General features: G+C 43.0%; 1 protein-coding gene across 5 annotated transcripts in view; it reads left to right on the top strand.

Annotated features, from left to right (window-relative positions):
* Positions 1-21,637, top strand: part of glra3 (glycine receptor, alpha 3) — a 161,522-nt gene that overhangs the window by 104,250 nt on the left and 35,635 nt on the right. For all 5 annotated transcript variants that reach the window (XM_067982510.1, XM_067982511.1, XM_067982512.1 and 2 more), the window contains one exon: positions 4,437-4,519. In XM_067982510.1, the coding sequence (XP_067838611.1) occupies positions 4,437-4,519 (83 nt within the window). The remainder of the gene's footprint in view (positions 1-4,436; positions 4,520-21,637) is intronic.

The raw sequence follows: 21,637 nt of genomic DNA, 5'->3' as shown, positions 1-21,637 counted from the left end.
TGCTGACTAGCCACAGGTGTGGCAATGGTAACATCGTTTTAGCCACATGCAGTAATTTTAGTGGAAAACCCCTTACAATTTTCACCCGTGTTATACACCATTTTAGCAGATAACTAATAATCAGTAACCAAGGAAGTAAGGCACACACAACGATTAAAAAACATTTGCACACTCTAATTTTCATCTTACCATTTTGCCAACAAACACACAAAAAAGTTAAAGTACACATGTGTACATGGTGCGAATATGAGATTGAGATCACCTGCCCAACTCATTTTTTATTTACTAATCAAAAATGAAATTAGCCGCATCTGGACTCCCAATTAGCCACATGTGGCTAGTGGTTAACGTATTGGATAACACTGATCTGGGTCTTACAAAAGATGTAATGTAAGCAGGCTATTTAACTTGTCCTGTGATTGCAGAACAGAAATATAAAAAACCTAACAAGGTTGAAGGAGACTAGAGATTAGAAAACATGTCGTCATCCCCTCCATGTCGACAGAGTCCCAGCTAATGTTTTTAGTACTTTGTTAATTAATTCTTCTGGAACAAGACCTGGTTATATCTGGAGTTATCTTGAAATGTGAGCAGTCAGAGCTCAAAGAGTTATAGGTTGTAACACTGGATTATTATCCTGGAGTTTTTCTTGATAATCTTGGGTGATTGAGAAGAAATGTCAGAGAGCTTGATGTGATGTGATCTGTTGCATCCCTCAGGAGATATGAAGTGGATTGGGTAGAGTCCATGACAGGGTGAGCATGATGGACTAGATGCCTTTCATTCATTATTTTTTTTTGACTCATGTTCCTATTTTTCTCTATTTAAAGTACTATATAAGCGGAAGCTTTTGTTGCTGTAATACCTTTAAAAATCAATTAAATGGGGAAGACATGAAGACACCCCCGTTGCACAATAGCATTTACAACAGGTGAAGGCATTCAATTTCTAAATCCCAGCAAAAGCTTAAATAACAGAAAAATTGTAGGAAACATGACAGCTAGCCCTTTACTAAACATAAAAGTAAATCAATACCATGTAGCTGACTACCAAAGAGCTTTGGGAGAGGGAGAATTCAGCACCAGGATGCACGTGGCAGCAAAAGGCTCTCAGAGCTAGTGACACTCCATAGCAGGAAGCATTTTTGCAATGAGAGGCACAAGACAGTGGGAGGCAGTGGGAGGAGGTACACAGCGCCTTAGGGATGGTCAGAGCTGTCCACCATTGCCGTTAGTGCTGTGGTGTTGATTCCCACGAGATACAGCACAAGTGGTTCAAGCCGGATAATGTTAGCTTCCTGCTCTGTCAAGATGGAACATCTCACTGATGTGCAGCATGTCTATCTGACAACCATCTGACAACCTTGGAAACTTATCCAAGCACATTTAAATGTGACCGACAGGTTCAGAATTCAGCGTTCAAATTAGAAATCAAAAGTTCAACCATCTGAGATATTACACTGCACTTGTGATTTCTTTTTAGGGTGAGAGGGGAAGCCTTGGAATATCTGATCTGTTGTCAACCCTGGAGTCTGCCATATCCAACAGAACCAAGGGCAGACATCCAGATCCTTTTAGAGTAAATGCAACCAGACTCTGTGATTAAGGACTACACCAAGCAAAAAGCAGTGAAACTCACACCCATCCCCCTGCCTCCCACCAAGGGCTTCAGACATGACAGAAATGACACTTAGTACCATAGATCCAATGAGTGAAGGAAGATTGGAAAGCCTCTAATAGGCTGACCCCACATGCAAATCTGTTCCTTTCCAGAGAATTTCTTACATGTCACCTAACTTTATGTTAATGGAATTTGTAAGTTCCAGTAAGTATTATAAGTGTGAGGGATCCAATCTCTGCTGAATTACTACCTTAGGCAAGGGTATTAAGGAATATGAAACCAAGGCGGCTAAATGGAGTTAAGAAATAGATCAGCCATGAAATAATTGAATGGCGGAACAGGCATGAGGGGCTGAATGAATGGCCCATTCCTTTTCCTATTTTCTCCTGTGTCCAAGCCGACTGAAAAAAGTCAGGGGTAGGGATCTTTGGTGGTCTGCACATCCTCTGCTTGAGCCAGGCTCAGCCTCCTGAAAGTGAATCATCCCATCCATAAGACTTCAAGAGGGTTGGCTTGGTCGCACTGAGCATCAGAGCACTCATGCTCAGAGCCACAGAGTGGCCAAGTGGATAAGCTCGAGTCCTGCTCTGCTTAGTTTCCAATTTGAATCATGCCAAGTGGGGAGCTGCTGAGCAGAGATTGCCGTATCTCCTTATGGGAGGGCAGGGAAAATTGGAGGGGAGACTCATGTCTCGGCAGACCCTAGTTGGTGGATCCTAACAGCTGGCTACAGGGGATATTAGCAGCAGCTTGGGAACAGGCTGACAATCTGGCCACTTGTTAAAAAAAAAGATAGAAGAGTTGGGGAATAAACCTGATTTCTGGGTCATGGACTATGTCAAACCAGGAGGTTTTAGAAAACATTTTGCTCAGGTCTGTATCAAACAGAGAATCATTCTTAACAATTTTGAGCCCTTTCACAAAGGAGGACACAAATAATCTCCCAGAAATGTTAGGGAACCAAGGGTCTAGTGAGAAGGAGGAACTGAAGGAAACCTGTATTAGTAAAAAAAAATAGTGCTAGGGAAATTAATGGGCTAAAGGCTGACAAATCCCCAGGGCCTGATAATGTACATCCCAGCGTACTAAAGGAAGTGGCCCTGGAAATAGTGGATGCATCAGTGATCATCTTCCAAAATTCTATAGACTCTGGAACAGTTCCTACAGATTCGAGGGAGAGAAAAAACAGGGAATTACAGACCAGTTAGCCTAACATCAGTAGTGGGGAAAATGCTAGAGTCTATTATAAAAGATGTGATAGCAGAACACTTGGAAGGCATTAACAGGATTGGACAAAGTCAGCATAGGTTTATGAAAGGGAAATCATGCTTAATAAATCTACTGGAGTTTTTTGAGGTTGTAACTAGTAGAATAGATAGGATGTGGTGTGTTTGGATTTTCAGAAGGCTTTTGATAGGTCCCACACAAGAGGTTAGTGTGCAAAATTAAAGCACATGGGATTGGGGGGAATATACTGGCATGGATTGAGAATTGGTTGACAGACAGGAAACAGAGAGTAGGAATAAACAAATCTTTTTCCGGGTGGCAGGCAGTGACTAGTGGGGTACCACAGCGATCAGTGCTTGGGCCCCAGCTATTCACAATATATCCACAGGGTGCACTGCCAAGGCTTCTTCGACAGCACCTCCCAAACACGCGACCTCTACCACCTAGAAGGACAAGAGCAGCAGGTACATGGGAACAACATCACCTGCACGTTCCCCTCCAAGTCACACACCATCCCGACTTGGAAATATATTGCTGTTCCTTCATCATCGCTGGGTCAAAATCCTGGAACTCCCTTCCTAACAGCATTGTGGGAGAACCTTCACCACATGGACTGCAGCGGTTCAAGAAGGCAGCTCACCACCACCTTCTCAAGGGCAATTAGGGATGAGCAATAAATGCCGGCCTCGCCAGCGATGCCCACATCCCATGAACGAATAAAAAAAAAATCAATGATTTGGATGAGGGAACTAAATGTAACATTTCCAAGTTTGCAGACGACACAAAGCTGGTGTGGAACGTGAGCTGTGAGGAGGATGCAAAGAGGCTCCAATGTGATTTAGACAAGTTGGGTGAGTGGGCAAGAACATGGCAGATGCAGTATAACGTGAATAAATGTGAGATTATCCACTTTGGTTGTAAAAACAGAAAGGCAGATTATTATCTGAATGGTGATAGATTGGGAAAAGGGGAGGTGCAACGAGACCTGGGTGTCCTTGTACACCAGTCGCTGAAAGCGAGCATTCAGGTGCAGCAAGCAGTTAGGAAGGCGAATGGTATTTTGGCGTTCATTGCAAGAGGATTTGAGTACAGGAACAGAGATGTCTTACTGTAGTTGTACAGGGCCTTGGTGAGACCAGATCTGGAGTATTGTGTGCAGTTTTGGTCTCCTTATCTGAGGAAGGATGTCCTTGCCATGGAGGGAGTGCAACAAAGGTTTACCAGACTGATTCCTGGGATGGCAGGACTGACATATGAGGAGAGATTGGGTCGACTAGGCCTATATTTACTAGAGTTTAGAAGAATGAGAGGTGATCTCATCGAAACATATAAGCAGACAGAGCACTCTGTGCATCAATTAATTGCTTTAGTTGACCAAATATGGTCGAGAAATTACTTTGTATGATAGTAGCGTAATGTCATGTAAATGCATTAAGTGTTGGTATGCTAATATTACACACAATATTTATTAGTCTTATATTTCATTTTCATATTTCAAACTGGTTTGTTTGCCAAAATTGTTTTCATTTTGTGAAATCACTGTACAATGAAAAATAATGCTGTCCAATATCACTGATCTAATCTTTCAGATTGACTTTAATTCTTTCATGCCCAATGGATCTAAAAAATTTCCCGATGGATGTTCAAACGTGCATAATGCAGTTGGAGAGCTGTAAGTAACCTATTCCATTATTAGAAGTTATCTGACCTTTCATTGTGTTTGATGAAGAATGTTCTCTCTCTGACAACAAATGCAGTGAGCCTCATCATTCATTTCAATCATCAGCTTGAATGTAACACTACCAAAATGTCAATGAGACTATTTCATGTATGGCATGTAAATGATACCACAGGGTTAGACACAGCTCAAGATGTGAATGTAACATTGATGCTTTTGTCTTCATTTTTTTCCCTTATCGCCTTTTTGCCCTCGTCTCCTAAAAGAGATTATACAATGGTGGGGTATGGGTTCGAGGGTCCAGGCACCATCTGGCTTTCTGGCATTTCACTCGAGTCCAGTGGCAGAAGGGTGGGTAACCAGAAGACACAGATTTAAGATGATTGGCAAAAGAGCCAGAGGCGACAAGAGGAAACATTTTTTTAAGCACCGAGTTGTAATAATCTGGACGGCACTGCCTGAAAGAGTGGTGGAAGCAGATTCAATAGCAACTTTCAAAAGAGAATTGGATAAATACTTGAAGGGAAAAAAATTACAGGGCTATGGGGAAAGAGCAGGGGAATGGAACTAAATGGATAGCTCTTTCAAAGAGCCAGCATGGGCATGATGTGATGTACCATATTATGATTCTATGATATGCCTTGATCTTGAATATCGGCAGGCTGGTTTGTCGCAGTGGGCATCGCAGCTACTCTTGATTCTGTTCTCACTCAGTGTCTGTATGTAAATACTGGATAGCAATAAGGATCTCTGTCTGATTTTCCTCTCCCTAACTAGGACAATTGCAGCTCTAGCCTAAATGCGGCAGAGTAAGATTTCCACCTGGCCAAGTGACCTGCTACTGACCCCAATGGAATTTCCAGAATCAGTCTGATTTCAATTTTTTGAAGGGCTCTTGGCAGTATTCCCACCTGAATTTGGGAGCTTACACTTGGGGGAGGGGAGGAAATGACCCAACGCAGCAGCTTAAAGGGCCAGGCAGCCACAATGAATGAACAAATTGTGCAGGTACCGAGAAGCTGACAGTGATTTACTGATCTGGATGTCTTCATTGATGGATCCCTGCATTGATTTAACTGATTGCTTTGGCTATTGAAGGTACCTGATGCCTTACGCCTCCCTAACACTGAATGCCTGTTCTTATCGGTTCTGGTGTTCCTTGAGTCCAGCGTTGCCAAAGCAACAATGATAGAAAAAGTAACCTATGACATTACTGTGCCGTTATTGCCTTATTTGTATGAATGTGCCCATGTCTTTGGGGTGTTTCCAGGATCTGGCAGAAGTGCCACCGGAAAACTGGAACTGATTTGAAAATGGGTGGCCATGTAGCATCAGGGCGCCCTGCTCAATTTTCCATCCCTACCCACCCCAGTAATCTCACTTCCTGCCCAATTTTCTGCCCCACCCACCTCAGTACTGCCAATTCCTGCCCAATTTACCATCTCCCCTTCATCAGTGTGGCCACTTTATTCATTAGCTATCGACATTTTCCTGTTTTGAAGATCAATACATATGCAAATCCCCATATGTTTGCACAAAGGCAATAGGAAATCTTATCTATTGATTCTAATTTCATTTCCCTGTGCCCTTTTATATTCTTCCTCTTTAAGCACTTCTCCAATTACCTTTTAAATGATGTTACAGTCTCTGCCTCAATTCTACCTGTGGTAAAGCATTCAGTATCCCAATAACCGTCTGTGCAAAAAAAGACATAATTAAAATTGAAGCATTTTAGCTGAAAACTGGATGGGCCTTAGGCTTTGGGCGTGATGACCTCAGCTCCTGATTGACGATCTGGCCTTCCATCAAACAAGGTTCATACCAGAACTGCTAACTCAGAAAAGGTACCTATGTATACCTGGGTACCTCTTACTATCATTAAGACTGTAATCCACTGAGAGATATCTAAGCCTTGATTTTCCAATCATTGTTATTTTAATGCCAGCATTAACCATAGAAGTTTGCACCACAGAAGGAGGCCATTAAATTCGTTGTGTCTGTGGCATTTAAAATAAATGGGCTAAATTTGGAGTTGAAAATAACAGCAATTGGAAAATCTAGCTTCCAGTATCCTCCGTACAATTTTTCATGGTGTCAGCCTTGGCTCAGTGGTAGCATTCTCGCTGCTTAGTCAGAAGGCATGGGTTCAAGTCCCACTGCAGTGACTGGAGCACATAATCCAAGATGACACTTCAGTGCAGTACTGAAGGAGTGCTGCACTGTCGGAGGTGCCATCTTTCGGTTGAGATGTCCCGTCAGGTGGATATAAAAGATCCCTATGGCACTATTAGAAGAAAAGTAGGGGAGTTCTCCCCGGTGTCCTGGTCAATATTTATCCCTCAACCAACATCACTAAAAGCAGGTAATCTGGTTATTATCTCGTTATTTGCTGTGCACAAATTAGCTGCTGCATTTCCATTGGCACTTTGGGGCATCCTGAGGTCGTAAAAGGCGATATATAATTGCAAGTTCATTCTTTTCAGCCAGGCGAAACAGATTAGACAATATACATCCACCCTTTGAGGCAACGCTGCTAAAGATATGATAGAAAAGCCTTACTAAAGTAACACTGGTACACTTGTTATGTACTGTACAGTTCCCAGTAACGTGAAATACATGTGGGAATTAATTTGAGGAGCATATTTTACCCAAACAGTGGAAAGTCTCGCCATCTGCCTAAGTAGAGACATGTTTTCAACAAAATTACTTTATTCAAGTTAGCTATCAACATTTTCTCGTTTTAAAGAGCAGCATATATGCAAACCCTCGCAGCTCGGATGAATATTTCATAGACTTTCCTGTAGATTTTATTGCATTATTTTGTTCTGCAGTGAGAGAACATAGTAACAAAATTTTAAATTTCAAAGACTGCAGGTTATCAATTCGGACTTTTCATAGCCTCAACCCATCGGAGAATGCCTCGACAATTGAACTTGGGAGAAGGTTGTCCTTGATGAATGAGACCGTTCTTTTCTCCTACTGCATGCCTGAAAAGAGCTACTTTTTGTATCTGTTAAAATAATAACACATGACAGGCAGCTCTAACCTCTTTCAAAACCCCTTTCTTTGTGTGGTTGATGTATAGAGCCGTAGCCTGTGGCAGGCTTATGGGTTGACGTTAGATGCCTGAGCGAGAGGATGGATTTGAAATTAATGTGCATGCACACCAGACCACTATTATTCTAGTAGTTGTTTTTTGTTTGCCAGCATCTGCCAAGCAATGTTTAAACAATGTTTAAGCAGCAATCTGGAGTTAAAAAGGTTAAAACACGCACAAAATATCCATCTCAGCTGCCATTCACTGACTTCTGAAATGTTGTATTTACCTTTATTTCCAGGAAGAAAGGCTTTCATTTAGTTAGCACCTGATCATGTCCCTCAGAAACACCTCAAAGCGCTTCATGCTCAGTGAATTATTTTGAACTGCGCTGCCAGTTGCTACATAAGGGAACGTTAACATATTGGCCCAGAATTTGCTGGAGCACACCCTATTTGTTAGATTTTTTTTCCTCACCCCTTCAGCTCGAAAATGTTTTTTGCCCAAAAAGTTGCTGGAAGTGAGGGAGCAGCAGAACATCTGGGACCTTGGTGAATGATGAGACTAACAGTCTATTTCCTAACCAATGAGATTTAATGACAGAGAAAGAAACAGAGGAATGACGGAGAAGGAAGTAGGGTGAATTAGAGTCTAATTAGGTACAGAAAAAGAAGTAGAGAGGGAAAGAAAGATTGGATTAAGGGAGCAAGAATAAAGGAGACAGAAAGGAAAAGTAAGGAAAAAATTTTAAAATTTAAAATTTTAAATTTTAAAAACCACTAAGAACACCTGCAGGAATGAGATTCCACAGTTTCAATTCTTCCCTTTCTGGGCCGGAGAGGTTGAGTGGCATTGCAGGAATATAAACCTGGTCATTAAAAGGGTCCTTACGTCATTAAGTACTAGCCCTAACTTTCTGCGGCGAGTTTAATTTGTTTTAGCAGCGTAAATGCAGCAATGTCTTGAAACTCGCAGGGAGGTTGAGGGCGAGCTCCCGTTTTCGTGAGGTTAACGGCAGAGTGGCGCACATCGTCCAGCGATTTCTGGCGATTCGCAACTCACACTGTATCTCATCCTCGTCACAAATTGCTGGGTTATTTACACACTAATAACGGCGTGTGCATTAAACTTGCTGTTATTTTCCCAGCAAATTCTGGGCTAGTCTATTGTGAAGGTGTATCAAAAATACAATCAAAGTAAAGTATTCTGTAGGTGCAGTGGTTTTCTCTTTTGCTTTGCATCCCTCCTCCTCTTCACATACTGGGGGTAGATTTCGACTTTGTGCGATAGTGTAAAATGGGCGATAGCGAGCCGGCAGCCCATTTTATTATCTCTCCCGTTTTTTTATCTCCATCGAAATGAAAGTCAAATCGGGAGAGATGTTAAACGGGCTGCTGTTTCGCTGTCACCAATTATACACAACCGCACAATGTCAACATCTACCCCACACTGTTTCTGAGCTGAAAGGGTGGGGGACGGGAATGACCCGCTCCTAGGCCTCTTCCTCTGTTGCTCGCTAGCTGCACGATGGGAAGTGCAGATAAGTGAAGGATATACTCTTAAACCATTCCCTTACTCTTACCGGCTGTTTCAATTCCATAGTGCTCAGTTCCATTTACGCCTCCTCCGATAATGAAACAGCCCAATACAGCCTGCAGCAGAACCTGAACAACATCCAGGCTTGGGCTGATGAGTGACAGGTAACATTCATATTACATATTATATAGAATCTGCAGCACAGAAACAGGCCATTCAGCCCAAGTAGTCTGTGTCACTTATGCTCCAAACAAGCCTCCTCCCACCCTTCTTCATCTAACCCTATCAGAATATCCTTCTATTCCTTTCTCCCTCATGTGCTTATCTAGCTTCTCCTTAAATGTATCTATGATATTCACCTCAACTACACCTTGTGATAGCAAGTTCCACATTCTTACCACTCTTTGAGAATTCTCCTGAATTCGCTATTGGATTTATTGGTGACTATCTTATATTTATGGTTCCTAGTTTTGGCCTACATACATTCCTGCTACATAAGGAAGCAAAGGGTAATGGTGGACGGTTGTTTTTGTGCCTGGAAGTCTGTTTCCAGTGGGGTTCTGCAGGGCTCAGTACTAGGTCCCTTGCTTTTTGTGGTATGTATTAATGGACTTGATATTCTGATAGGGTTAGTCGAAATCTACCCCCAGTATGTGAAGAGGAGGAGGGATGCAAAGCAAAAGAGAAAACCACTGCATCTACAGAATACTTTACTTTGATTGTATTTTTGATACACCTTCACAATAGACTAGCCCAGATATTCTGATAGGGTTAGATGAAGAAGGGTGGGAGGAGGCTTGTTTGGAGCATAAGTGACACAGACTACTTGGGCTGAATGGACTTGAATGTAGGGGGCATGATCAAGAAGTTTTCAGTTGATACGAAAATTGGCCGTGTGGTTGATGGCGAGGAAGAAAGCTGTAGACTGCAGGAACATATCAATGGACTGGTCAGATGGGCAGAAAAGTGGCAAATGGAATTCAATCCAGAGAAGTGTGAAGTAATGCATTCGGGGAGGTCAAACAAGGCAAGGGAGTACACAATAAATGGGAGGATACTGAGAGGTGTAGAGGAACAGAGGGACCTTGGAGTGCATGTTCACAGATCCCTGAAGGTAGCAGAGCAGGTAGATAAGGTGGTTAAGAAGGCATACTTTCCTTTATTAGCCGAGACATAGAATATATGAGCAGGGAGATTATGCTAGAACTGTATAAAACAGGAGTTAGGCCACAGCTTCAGTACTGTGTACAATTCTGGTCACCACATTACAGGAAGGATATGATTGCACTAGAGAGGGGATTTTAAAAATTCATTCATGGGATGTGGGCGTCGCTGGCAAGGCCGGCATTTATTGCCTATCCCTAATTGCCCTTGAGAAGGTGGTGGTGAGGCGCTTTCTTGATCTGCTACAGTCCGTGTGGTGAAGGTTCTCCCACAGTGCTGTTAGGTAGGGAGTTCCCAGCGATGATGAAGGAACGGCGATATATTTCCAAGTCTATGATTCTATGATGAGTGGCAGGCAATGTCTATCTCCCCTGACCTTCAACAGTGCCATCATCACCGATTGCCCCCACTATCAACATTGACTAGAAGCTTAATTGAACCAGCCATATCAACAATGTGGCTTCAAGAGCAGGGCAGAGGTCGGAAAAAGAGTTCTGATCGACGGTAATGCCAATATTTCTAGAGATGCAGCCGAAGATCCAATCCATTGCACGTCAGGAGAGGGTTGGAGCCAGGACGCATCGCTGCCTTGCTCCAAATCTGGTGTAGAATCTCTCAGACTTGTGGTTCCCCAGTCGGTTCTATACTCCTGGGTCATTATGTAGATCTTGAATTAGCCTTAGGGGGATGTCAGGGTCATCTTCATCTAGCAGGAATTTAAATGACAGATCTGTGTCTTGCCATTTCCTCTTGGACAGAGGAGATATTAAAATCTATTTCAAATGGGCCTTAATGTCACCCAAATTTAGCACTCAAACTTGCAGCTTAATTATTTTGAGGTAGTTAACGTTTTAATTATTGGTTAGGTAACTGATTATCAATCAGTTGGGTGTAATCTTTAACATCTGTGATTAGCTCACAGTGCTAAATGGCAATAACGTTTCTTGCACTGAATGCTAAACATAGTCTGATCCTGGCTGGAATTCTTTATTCAATAAATTTACTGACGGTTTGAAGCTTTGTGCCATGAGATTCAGTTCTTCAGATAACCCATCGGATGGACATGCTGCCCAGACTGTGACTTGCTTTGAGAAAAATCATTCTGCTTTTTTATAATTTTGGGAATGCCTCGATATGCTCTAAAGGTTGATAGAAATGGACCTCTTCTTTTAAAAATTCTGCATGCTTAAAACTCTGTGTTGATCCATGATGGTTGATATCCGTGAGGATTGCAAATGAGCAAGGGAGTGGGCACTTGTGCCCCAGAGCTAGAAGAAGGACAGAAAATGTCTGTCATCAATTTTGAAGTGTCTTGTTGCTTCAGTCTGGGGATGTGTGGGAAAAAACACTGCCAGCAGCTTGTTCCAAATCAAAATGGATTTCTAGAGAAAGCTATCTCGCATTTAGTTGTTATTTGCTGCTGCGTCAAAGGTGATCTTTGTTCCCAGTACTAGTCTGATATTTGCATGGTGGGACAGCTTTTCAAAATGTTTCATTACAATAGCTACCAGGTCTTGTTGAACATCCTAAAAGATACTTTGGCTAGTCAGGCTGACCGATATTAGTTCAAGCTGTATCCTCCACTGAGGCTTTGAGGTTGAGTATTTACAATTTTTCGGGCTGATATTTTGCTATATGCACGCATCATCTGTAAGGGTTATGTCCTCAACTTTACTCCAGAAGAGTTCGCAACAGGGACAGAGGTATAATAAAACATAACTCCATAACTGCGGCATTGACATTTAAATGCCACCAAAGAATGTATCCTACCCGTTAACCGATCGCCAAACAGTGACCATTAGCACAGACTTAGGGACCGACCATCGAATTAAATAGACAGCAGATCTGTCAGCATCTTAAAAGGGGAAAAACGTTTTCAACTTTTGCTTCAGATTTTCAGCTTTCACAGTTTTTGTTCTCTTTATCTCTACAGGGCCTCTACTTGTCCTCTTGTTCACCTGTATTAATTATTTCTCTCCCTTCTTGCCTCTTCCTTGTCCTCCATCACTATTTCTCTCTCTCCGGGCCTAACCTTAATTTTTGCTGCTCGCCGCCTCAGTCCTCCAAGGCCCCGATGATGGTATGTGGAATGAAGGTAATTCTCGCCTGTTCCAAAAAAAAAGTAGATGCCCTGCTCAGAACAAGGTTGTCTCTTTCTTCATAAATCTTGGCTTCCTAAATGTTTCCCTCCAGCTGTGAACCAAACAGTTCCGCCAGTAGTATTATTAGATAGAAACATATAGGGATTGTGGGCTTAACTTACAACAACAACTCGCATTTATACAGCACCTTTCACGTAGTAAAACATCCCAAGACAAAAATTGACACTGAGCCAAAGAAGGAGACATTAGGAGAGGTGACCAAAAGCTTGGTCAAAGAGGTATGTTTTAGGGAGCATCTTAAAGAAAGAAAGACATGCATTTATATAGCGCCTTTCACGACCTCAGGATGTCCCAAAGCACTTTACAACCAATGAAGTAGTTTTTTTTTGCAGTGTAGTCACTGTTGTAATGTAGGAAAAGAGGTAAGGAGGAGCGAGACATAGAGAGGTGGAGAGGTTTAGGAAGTGAACACGTTCAGGTACTAAACTACAATTATTGCTGCTTTCCTCATATTGTATTCTTATCTCACTGCCAATAGCTTGTCAGTAAGTGCATGCAGTTAACCGAGGAAAACTGTCTAAAATGCCGTCACTTTATACACTAATATTTTTTATGCTTGCAGGTTTTGTGAAATAAAATATGTTGTGAAATAATTTTAATTATAAAGATTAATTAAAATTAATTGTATTAATACAATCTGTAGAGAATAATTACATACTCCTTCAACATTAAGAGTCCATTTTCTTTGACTAATGACTGGACTGTTTCCCTAGGCTATATTTTTGGAAGCATAAATCAGTTACCAGACTCCCTGGGAGTTAATTTATCGCTTGCTTCAAGTTCCTGCTCATTGCTGACTGGTCGGATTAATATTAAATCCAAGCACACTTTCAATTTGTATCCCTTCTGAAGATACAGTGCTCTATCGTAGCAGTGAGTGTCAGCTTACCGACACAAGAGCCTTCAATCTTATTCGTCTTTTTTTTTTGGGTTCAGCACATTGCATTGTAACCCCAGCTCACCTACTGCAATTAGCTCAAGTACTGCTGTACAAATTACCTACTAACTGCCAGAAGAGGCAATAGCTTCAATGATTGTCCCAAAAGTAACATTGGAACAAAAAAAGTTAATGATAAAAGCTTAGGGTTTGAAATTGTGCTGTGTGATATTCGTACCAAAAGCGTTAAGGCATTAGTAGGGAATACTTTAGTCCACTGCACTCAGTTACCCGTTTATTTTAAATTGTTGAAATATATTCATTGCTATTCACTATACACTGTGATTTCAACCTCTAGATGTCTATTAAGTTAATGTACAAAACGTAATATTTAATTAGAAGCCAAGTCTGAGTACACATAAAATCTAACCTTTTTTTAAGGATGGTTTTGCAATACTGTATACTGTTATTCTCATATTGATAACTCAAAAAACATTGGCGCCAATGTTACAACTTCCACATCCCTTTGACCAAGTTTTTGGTCTCCCCCCTTAATCTCACTTGTCCTGGTTCAGTATCCGATTTCCATGCATTTACTCTGTGAAGCACCTCGGGAGTGGTCTTCTTTTGTTAAAGGCGCTATATAACTAGAAGCTGCTATTGTTGTTAAGCTGCTTGGAATGCTCTTTCCCTCTGAATATGAATGTGCAGCATAATGACGCCATATTGCAAAGGCATAATTTGCTTGAAAAACATCGCAAAAGAACGCAGCGTCACAAAAAAAAGCAACTTTGCAAAAATACCGCAAGATTGCAAAAACACAGCAGCATCATAAAACGTCGCAACATTAAAAGAATATTGTTGCGTCACCAGCACATGATGTGACTGCAACCTCTGATAGGGAAAATGAGTTTCTGCTTAATCAGGCTCCTAATGTCATCCAAAAGGCACTGATCTAAATAGTTCATCTGAAATGGTAAGCATTGGTAAACAAAGGACAATTTGACTGGAGTGCTCCAGAAAGTTCTGAAATACAATACTGAATGTAATGAAAATAATACTAAATATGGATAAGAATTACTGAAACATTTCTCGTGTCAACAAAACCTTTTTTTTTTAATTGAGCACCTCATAACATTGTATGGGTTTCTTTTTTTAATTTGTTCTCAGGATGTGGGCAGTGCTCTTGTTAATGTCCACCCTTAGTTGCCCTGAGAAGGTGGTGATGGTCTTTCTGCTTGAACCACTGCAATCATTGTGTTAATGTTGCTGTGATAATGTTGTTAGGTAGGAATTCCAAAATCTTAACTCAGCAAGAAGGAACGGCAGTATATGGTGTCAGGGTGGGGTGTGATTGTTGCGGGGGGGGAGAACCCCGAAGGTGATCATAGAATCATAGAATCATAGAAGTTACAACATGGAAACAGGCCCTTCGGCCCAACATGTCCATGTCGCCCAGTTTATACCACTAAGCTAGTCCCAATTGCCTGCACTTGGCCCATATCCCTCGATACCCATCTTACCCATGTAACTGTCCAAATGCTTTTTAAAAGACAAAATTGTACCCGCCTCTACTACTGCCTCTGGCAGCTCGTTCCAGACACTCACCACCCTTTGAGTGAAAAAATTGCCCCTCTGGACCCTTTTGTATCTCTCCCCTCTCACCTTAAATCTATGCCCCCTCGTTATAGACTCCCCTACCTTTGGGAAAAGATTTTGACTATCGACCTTATCTATGCCCCTCATTATTTTATAGACTTCTATAAGATCTCCCCTTAACCTCCTACTCTCCAGGGAAAAAAGTCCCAGTCTGTCTAACCTCTCCCTGTAAGTCAAACCATCAAGTCCCGGTAGCATCCTCGTAAATCTTTTCTGCACTCTTTCTAGTTTAATAATATCCTTTCTATAATAGGGTGACCAGAACTGTACACAGTACTCCAAGTGTGGCCTCACCAATGCCCTGTACAACTTCAACAAGACATCCCAACTCCTGCATTCAATGTTCTGACCAATGAAACCAAGCATGCTGAATGCCTTCTTCACCACCCTATCCACCTGTGACTCCACTTTCAAGGAGCTATGAATCTGTACTCCCAGATCTCTTTGTTCTATAACTCTCCCCAACGCCCTACCATTAACGGAGTAGGTCCTGGCCCGATTCGATCTACCAAAATGCAGCACCTCACATTTATCTAAATTAAACTCCATCTGCCATTCATCGGCCCACTGGCCCAATTTATCAAGATCCCGTTGCAATCCTAGATAACCTTCTTCACTGTCCACAATGCCACCAATCTTGGTGTCATCTGCAAACTTACTAACCATGCCTCCTAAATTCTCATCCAAATCATTAATATAAATAACAAATAACAGCGGACCCAGCACCGATCCCTGAGGCACACCGCTGGACACAGGCATCCAGTTTGAAAAACAACCCTCGACAACCACCCTCTGTCTTCTGTCGTCAAGCCAATTTTGTATCCAATTGGCTACCTCACCTTGGATCCCATGAGATTTAACCTGATGTAACAACCTACCTTGCGGTACCTTGTCAAATGCTTTGCTGAAGTCCATGTAGACCACGTCTACTGCACAGCCCTCATCTATCTTCTTGGTTACCCCTTCAAAAAACTCAATCAAATTCGTGAGACATGATTTTCCTCTCACAAAACCATGCTGACTGTTCCTAATTAGTCCCTGCCTCTCCAAATGCCTGTAGATCCTGTCCCTCAGAATACCCTCTAACAACTTACCCACTACAGATGTCAGGCTCACTGGTCTGTAGTTCCCAGGCTTTTCCCTGCCGCCCTTCTTAAACAAAGGCACAACATTTGCTACCCTCCAATCTTCAGGCACCTCACCTGTAGCGGTGGATGATTCAAATATCTCTGCTAGGGGACCCGCAATTTCCTCCCTAACCTCCCATAACGTCCTGGGATACATTTCATCAGGTCCCGGAGATTTATCTACCTTGATGCGCGTTAAGACTTCCAGCACCTCCCTCTCTGTAATATGTACACTCCTCAAGACATCACTATTTATTTCCCCACGTTCCCTAACATCCATGCCTTTCTCAACCGTAAATACCGATGTGAAATATTCATTCAGGATCTCACCCATCTCTTGTGGTTCCGCACATAGATGACCTTGTTGATCCTTAAGAGGCCCTACTCTCTCCCTAGTTACCCTTTTGCCCTTTATGTATTTGTAGAAGCTCTTTGGATTCACCTTTGCCTGATCTGCCAAAGCAATCTCATATCCCCTTTTTGCCCTCCTGATTTCTCTCTTAACTCTACTCCGGCAATCTCTATACTCTTCAAGGGATCCACTTGATCCCAGCTGCCTATGCATGTCATATGCCTCCTTCTTCTTTTTGACTAGTGCCTCAATCTCCCGAGTCATCCAAGGTTCCCTACTTCTACCAGCCTTGCCCTTCACTTTATAAGGAATGTGCTTACCCTGAACCCTGGTTAACACACTTTTGAAAGCCTCCCACTTACCAGACGTCCCTTTGCCTGCCAACAGACTCTCCCAATCAACTTCTGAAAGTTCCTGTCTAATACCATCAAAATTGGCCTTTCCCCAATTTAGAATTTTAACTTTTGGGCCAGACCTATCCTTCTCCATAGCTATCTTGAAACTAATGGAATTATGATCACTGGTCCCAAAGTGATCCCTCACTAACACTTCTGTCACCTGCCCTTCCTTATTTCCCAAGAGGAGGTCAAGTTTTGCCCCCTCTCTAGTCGGGCCATCCACATACTGAATGAGAAATTCCTCCTGAATACACTCAACAAATTTCTCTCCAATCAAGCCCCTAATGCTATGGCTGTCCCAGTCAATGTTGGGAAAGTTAAAGTCCCCTACTATTACCACCCTATTTTTCTTGCAGCTGTCTGTAATCTCCTTACATATTTGCTCCTCAATTTCCCGTTGACTATTTGGGGGTCTGTAGTACAATCCGATCAAAGTGATCTCTCCCTTCTTATTTTTCAGTTCTACCCATATGGACTCAGTGGGCGAACCCTCGGATATATCCCCTCTCACTACTGCCGTGATGTTCTCCCTAATCAAGAACGCAACTCCCCCTCCTCTCTTACCTCCTGCTCTATCTTTCCTATAGCATCTGTACCCTGGAACATTGAGCTGCCAGTCCTGCCCCTCCCTTATCCATGTTTCAGTAATAGCTATAACATCCCAGTCCCATGTACCCATCCATGCCCTGAGTTCACCTGCCTTGCCCATCAGACTTCTTGCATTGAAATAAATGCAGTTTAATCTAGACTTCCCTTGGTCTTTGCCCTGCTTTCTCAGACCATCTGTCCGGTCATGTTCTGTGCACTCTCCCTTACTGCCTTTTGTTTCTGTCACCACTTTATTTCCCACTGACTTCCTGCATCGGTTCCCATCCCCCTGCCACATTAGTTTAAACCCTCCCCAACAGCACTGGCAAACACTCCCCCTAGGACATTGGTTCCAGTCCTGCCCAGATGCAGACCGTCCAATTTGTACTGGTCCCACCTCCCCCAGAACCGGTTCCAATGGCCCAGGAATTTGAATCCCTCCCTCTTGCACCATCTCTCAAGCCACGTATTCATCTTAGCTATCCTGTCATTCCTACTCTGACTAACCCGTGGCACTGGTAGCAATCCTGAGATTACTACCTTTGAGGTCCTACCTTTGGGGGGTGTTTCCAGAATATTGCTGCTGGGAGGTGCTGTAGAAGTCAGCTGAGTTAGTTGCTGCAGGGTATCCGGTAGATAGTACAAGTTGCAGCCAGAGTGCACCAGTGATGGAGGGGGTGGATACTGAGTCCAGTAGCAGGGGGCGTGGTCAAGCAGATTGCTCTGTCCTGGATGGTGCCAAGCTTCTTGTGTGTTGTTGCAACTGCACCCTGCCAGATAAATAATGAGTATTCCATCGCACTCCTGACTTGGGCCTTGTAGATAGTGAAGAGGGTGGTTCAGTCAATTGAGCACCAGATTTGGGGCCAGTAGGTCTTGATGTAGAATTTCGACAGGGTCCTCAGCCTTTAATCACCCTAAGACAGATAACTGGCCTTAGATGGTGGGGAGACTGCAGGAACTGAGCATTGCTTGACACCTTGTGCAGTATCTTTTGGCTGATTGGGATTGAAAGCAAGGATCAGCACTGCCCCCAACAGACATCTCATGCCTAATGGAAAGAAGCCTCCATGAGTAATGTCTCTCTCTCTGTATTGTGAGTGCTGCGATATTTAAAATACATGTTGCAATTACAGTTCTTTAACGGGCCAGTAAGAGTGCTGTTTTCCTCTTCAAATAGTAGTTTGTAAAAAAAAAATCGCATGTTTATAGATTCAGTGAAGCTTTGTGAAAACAAGGCACTGATGATCGCATATGCACCTGCATTTAACCAGCAGCTCCACTGTAATGGGCCGTATATGGCTTCTAGTGGCGAACCAGCAGATTTAAATTCACCCACTAAGTTACCGCTTTCTTTTTGGTGGCAACTTCCTTGAACTGCGAGTTCAAAAAACATCAGCGTTCTTTCCCGGGCTGCGTGAGTGGTAAAAAAGATCGCTAAGGCCCATCAACCAATCAGCTTGAAACAAACCACACTGTCAGAACCAGGAAGTGGAGTTCATTCGCAAACCACGCAAACTAAAAACCCAGATGTGACAGGTATTATAAAATGACATTGAGAAAGCGAAATAAAAAGAGGATAAGATTAAAAGACTGAGATAAAGGAGACAATAAAGAAAAGTAAAAAAACAAAAATGTTTAATTTTTTAATTGAATTTTTTTTAAATGTTCAAAAACTATTAAAATCAGGAGTAATGATGCTCCAAATTTTCAAAAGTTAATTTTTAGTGCCAGAGAGATTGTTTGGCTGCCATTAAGACTTACCACACTATTAAAACTTAGTTTAGACTTTAAAAACTGAGCATACCTGTTTTATGGTGAGATTAGTTTGTTTTCAACTGGGCAGGAGAGCAAGTTGGCACTGGTCCGTTGATTCCATTGTTAGCAGCCGGCGAGGTCCCTTTAAGAGGAAGTTATCACATTGCCAGCGAACCAGGGAAAGAGCAAGTTCTGGATTTCTATGTTTGACTGCGCATGTGCGGTCGCCGGAATTTGCTCTTCAATTTCGCCCTGAGTGTTGTGAGTGCTGTTAGGCTCACCATTATTTTAAAAGCAATTTCTGGGCCTATGTTTATCAGTGGTTTTACATTACATTGCAGAGCAGGCAGCTTATATGAAGTGTTTGTAAGTGAAGTAGACAAAAATCCATTCAACAAATAAATATCAAACCTAACTATGTCAACTGGCATCAACAGACAGGCCATGAAATCACCATTTGATCGTTTACATAATATGCTTGACATGGTACTTTCTACATGCGTATTTCAGTGTGAGAGTTGCTATTAAGTACACAGTACGATTATCTGCGGTTTGCTCAATGTAAAATGTACAGGCGATTATATGTACTTAACTATTTATAAAGGATTTTTGGCGTTAGCCACTTTTGCAGTGGGTTGTATGAAAGGGAGTGCTCAGCTCACATAAAAGCCAGTCTGCCAAGGCTTAAATCCTGTTCATTTATTTGAATTGTATGACAGCTTGAATGGTTCCCCAATAGTGGATATAGGGGGTGTACAATACATTCAACTACATGTATTCTGTTCAATAGAAAAATGAGATGCCTAGGCGAAGGCATTTAATCTCAAGATTTGCTTTTGATTCCTCATAACTCTTTTGTTGCTACTGTATAATTTCTACTATTATAAACTTTTCTCTTTCCAATTTCCTCCAAATTTTCTACTTCCCTCCTCTTCTAAACATAGTGGGTATAATTTTGGCTTTGGGCGATAGTGCAAAATGGGTGATATTGGATCAGCCATCCGTTATACATCTAGAGGTGATGCCTGATCTGATATCGCTCGTTTTACACTATCGTCCGACGCCAAAATTACTCCCAGTGACTTCCATGCTGGGTTCATTTCCACAGGTATGTTGCTCACGTGGCCACTATTGAGGTGTGAGCCTGGACAGTGAGTATTGGCAGGTTATTTGACGGTGGAGGGAATCATACCCAAGCCCGAACTGTTCTCATCTGGGGCTCGATTTTTGCACGTCTGAGCGGGTGGGTTCGTGGCGGGGGGGGGGGCTCCAAAAATCGGGGATTCCCGGGACGGGTCTGGAGCCCGGCTCCAACCGGCCCACTTCCGGGTTTCCCCGTGACGCGCTTAGATGCGTGCACATTAAAGCCGACGGGATCCCACTTAAACCAATTAATTTGATACTTCAGGTCGTTAGCAGACCTGATTTGTAGGATATTTTAGGAGAGCTGGGATTTTCATCTAAACTGAGAGTGTTTCCCCTACTTGGGGAAACACTCCCAGTTGAAATGGACGTGTTGCAGCCATCAGCCTGTGGCAGCTGCAAAGGTCCATTTGACAGGTCGGGGGGGAGACCCTCACTCATTGCAGGAGGCCACTCTGTCACTTTGGACAAAGTTTGGCCTCCACCACCCTCCTCCTAACAATAAAATTCACAAACTTGCAACCTCAACCCCGGTGTCCAGACACATTTACCTACCTTGTGGACCCCCTCAAACGTACATCTTCCGGATGGGGGCCGCCGTAGCTGCAGTCATGACCTCCTCAGAGGACGAACAGCATCACCAGCCTCGCCAGCCACGCCGTCCTCCTCTGACACGTGGAGCTCCACAAAACAGTGCTGTGCCACAGCCATCTGCACAGCAGGAGGGAGGGCAACCGCAGAGAGATATGTGTCGCAGAAGGCACTACCCTCGCCGCAGGGTCCACAGACTGAGGCTCAGCTTCCTGGACCTCTCTGAGCAGCAGTGCACACGGAGGCTCAGAGTCACTCGACATGTAGTCGTGGACATCTGCAGCCTCTTCATGCCGAGCTGCTCCCGGCTGGCCCGAGCACCATCTTCTTACCTTTCGCTGTCAAAGTCACCACTACCCTCAACAACTTCTCCTCCGCATTCTTTCAGTGTGCCACCGGGGACATCGCTGGCATCTCTCAGTCGTCTGCAAAAAAGAGCCCTGCAAATAAACCTACACCCACTCTGCAGTGACACAATGGGTGGCATCAGGTGTGGGTCTTCATGGTGATCCTCAGGAAAGGGCATTATTGCACAAACCAGACAAAATTCGCAAAGACGTGGCAGTAATGGTGACAATATAATATGTAATGTGAGTTGATCAGAAATCAAATAGAAGTAAAAACCATGACAAACCCTCAAACACCCTTGTGCATCCCCTTCATGCTCACGACACATTTGCCTTACGCTTCCTACTGCACATATGTGATGCATGCCCTGTG

This window comes from Heptranchias perlo, chromosome 4, assembly GCF_035084215.1.
Source record: "Heptranchias perlo isolate sHepPer1 chromosome 4, sHepPer1.hap1, whole genome shotgun sequence".
Taxonomy (NCBI): domain Eukaryota; kingdom Metazoa; phylum Chordata; class Chondrichthyes; order Hexanchiformes; family Hexanchidae; genus Heptranchias; species Heptranchias perlo.
Note: the sequence above shows the minus strand (reverse complement) of the source record. Positions and strands in the feature narration are given on the sequence as shown.